This window comes from Musa acuminata, chromosome BXJ3-1 (genome assembly GCF_036884655.1).
Source record: "Musa acuminata AAA Group cultivar baxijiao chromosome BXJ3-1, Cavendish_Baxijiao_AAA, whole genome shotgun sequence".
NCBI lineage: Eukaryota > Viridiplantae > Streptophyta > Magnoliopsida > Zingiberales > Musaceae > Musa > Musa acuminata.
The window spans coordinates 22579617-22582500 of record NC_088349.1 but is presented as its reverse complement, the minus strand read 5'-3'; the positions used below and the strand labels follow the sequence as shown (position 1 = coordinate 22582500).

The 2884-nt window shown below is 45.7% G+C and overlaps 1 protein-coding gene across 1 annotated transcript; it reads left to right on the top strand.

The window, feature by feature from the left end:
• The first annotated feature begins 223 nt into the window (after window positions 1-223).
• On the top strand, window positions 224-1949 carry LOC135628629 (premnaspirodiene oxygenase-like). The gene is made up of 2 exons (XM_065135418.1): window positions 224-1135; window positions 1234-1949. The coding sequence occupies exons 1-2, from the start codon at window positions 233-235 to the stop codon at window positions 1855-1857; spliced, it is 1527 nt and encodes a 508-aa protein (XP_064991490.1). The 5' UTR covers window positions 224-232; the 3' UTR covers window positions 1858-1949.
• The last annotated feature ends 935 nt before the right edge of the window (window positions 1950-2884 follow it).

The window sequence follows — 2884 nt, the reverse complement described above, 5'->3', positions numbered from 1 at the left end:
TTAATACTCTTCAACTCTGAGGAAAAAAAAAAACGGTTTCCATTTGTTTCCCAACCCTTATCAACATGTACTGGAGAGAGAAACTACAGGTGGATTAATTGCCCGTACTGTCGTATTCATTACTTGCACGTGCCGCACTGGACGGTACCAAACATAAGCGTACATCTATTTATTAGAGCTTCAGGCGAAGGCCAACGTACAAGCGAATAGCCAAGTTTTTTGCGTCATTTCCATGGAGCATCTTCTCTTGGCTTCCATCCCCATCGTAGTCGCCACCATGCTCTTCTTGATCATCTTCATCAAGAAAGAATTCAGCAAGTCCGAAGCCCAATACCCGCGACCACCCCCTGGTCCGTGGGGTCTGCGAATCATCGGATGCATGCACCACATGACCAGCCGGCTCCCCTTCCGCGTATTCTGCCACCTCTCTCTCACCTACGGGCCGCTCATGCTTGTCAGAATTGGCCGGGTAGACTTCGCGGTGGGCTCCTCCCGGGAAGCCGCCCAAGAGACCTTGAAGAACCAAGACCCCAACTTCGCCGCGCGGCCGGAGCTCGTCGTAGCAGATATCGTCTGCTACGGTTGCTCCGACGTTATCTTCTCCCCCTATGGCCCCTACTGGAAGCAACTGCGCTACATCTGCTTCATGGAGCTGCTCCGAACCAAGCGCATCCGGTCTTCCGCCTCCATCAGGCAGGAAGAGACCCTTAACTTGATCCGAGACATCTCTACGGCAACACAGCGGATCAACCTGAGCGAGAAGCTCTTCAGAATGTCCAACGCCATCATATCCCGGGCGGCGATTGGCGCACGAAGCAAGCACCAGGAGACGTTCATCTTGATCGCCAGGGAGGTCATCGACGTGCTTGGAGGGTTCTATGTCGTCGACACGTTTCCGTCGCTGAAGCTCCTCCATGTCCTGTCAGGTGCCAAGTTCAAGTTGCAGAGGATACGTCGGAGGCTTGATAAGATCTTTGATGACATAGTTAAGGAGCATGAGGTTAAGGCCAAGATGAACAAAGGTCGGAAAGTAGACGAAGTGGAGGAGGACATAATCGATGCGCTGCTAAGGCTTAAAGACGAATCCGAACTAGAAGTTCCGATGACCATGGACGGAATAAAGGGTGTGATCCTTGTAAGTGCTACTTCCTGTGGTAGTCGTTGGTGACCACAATGTACATGAAACCAGTGTTCCATTATCTAACTATGTCGATTCCGTGATTCTATCTATAGGACATGTTCCTCGGAGGGACCCAGGCCTCATCTACATTGATCGAATGGGCCATGTCAGAGCTGATGAGGAACCCCAAGATAATGAAGAAAGCACAGAAGGAGGTGATGGAAAAGCTGAAGGGAAAGAACAGGATACAAGAGACCGACGTCGTGGAGCTGAACTACCTCAAGTCGATCGTTAAGGAGACACTAAGGCTTCACCCACCTGCCACGTTGATACCAAGAATGTGTAGGAAGACGTGTGAGGTGCTCGGCTACGAGATAGAAGCCGGCACTCTAGTCTTGGTCAATGCATGGGCGATCAACAGAGATCCACAGTACTGGGAAGAGGCCGAGAGCTTCAGACCGGAGAGGTTTGAAAGCAAATCCATTGATTTCAGAGGAGGTAACTTCGAGTACTTGCCGTTCGGTGCTGGAAGAAGGATATGCCCTGGAATGGAGTTTGGGCTCGCCACCGTACACCTATCCTTGGCGCAGCTCCTCCTCTACTTCGACTGGAAGCTGCCCGATGGCAGGAAACCAGAGGAGTTGGACATGAGCGAGACCTACGGACTCACTGTAACAAGGAAAACTGAGCTGAAGCTGTTTGCAACTCCTCGTATTCCCATCCCTTCTACTGTTTAAGGCTTACAGTGTGTTTAATGGGTGTTGCATGTGAACCAAACGGGACATGTATCCCACTACCGTATCTTCAAAATTATGTATATGTATGTGTGTGCTTATGTGCGGATATATGAAACTTATTACAGGTTTTCTGAAGAATACTTTTTCTCTGTAAGTAACCTTTTGTTTTCTCTCGCTACTAGATCATAGGCAATGAGACCTAATAAATGAAAGTAAAAGCTTTTTCTATAAAAGGAAAGGAAAAAAAAACTTTACTTAATCGGTCGCATTAGTATGAATCACAATATCAAGATTATAAGACCAATCATCAAATTGGGCACAAGAAGAAAAATTGATATGGACAAAATGTTATAATTTTCTTTGCAAAATTTTATAATCAGTGAGATAAGTCATCAAGTATGGGTTTCCATTACACAAAACTAGGATTCTCCGAGGTGAGATCATATTGTTTGAGAGAATGTCTATCATAAGCCTAGAGTTGGTTTCGAACACTTTCAGAGCACCTATATATCATGCGATGATTTTTTGAAACAGACATGTGGGAGAGAATGAAGGAGGTCAACTGTTCTCTTCTCTAGCAGTGATCCACATGACAAGGGCTGCGAATACGCTTATTAAATTACTGCATAATTCTCCTCGCAACGGGCACTATATAATCAAAAAGGGGCTACCCCTTCTTACTATCAACATGCCCCAAGAGAATCTAATTCTTTAGACCTATCTATCTTCAATTATCATGTACCTATAGTCCTTCATCTATCTAATATCCTAGAGACCGTATACCAGACATATTGCTGTTACACCCATATGGCTTCTACTCGATTCTCGCTCTAATCGGATTCTCCCGGAGAACTCTTTCTCTATCAATTCAAATGACCCTAGCTAGATATTTATTTAAGTAATAACATATAGGATATTCTTCTTATAACACCGATAGTGGATGATCCTCTATCGATACTCAATAATCCTCGTAAAGTTGACTATCACTCTCGATGACTAGTTATGCTAGATCTAAAACTTTCAAACA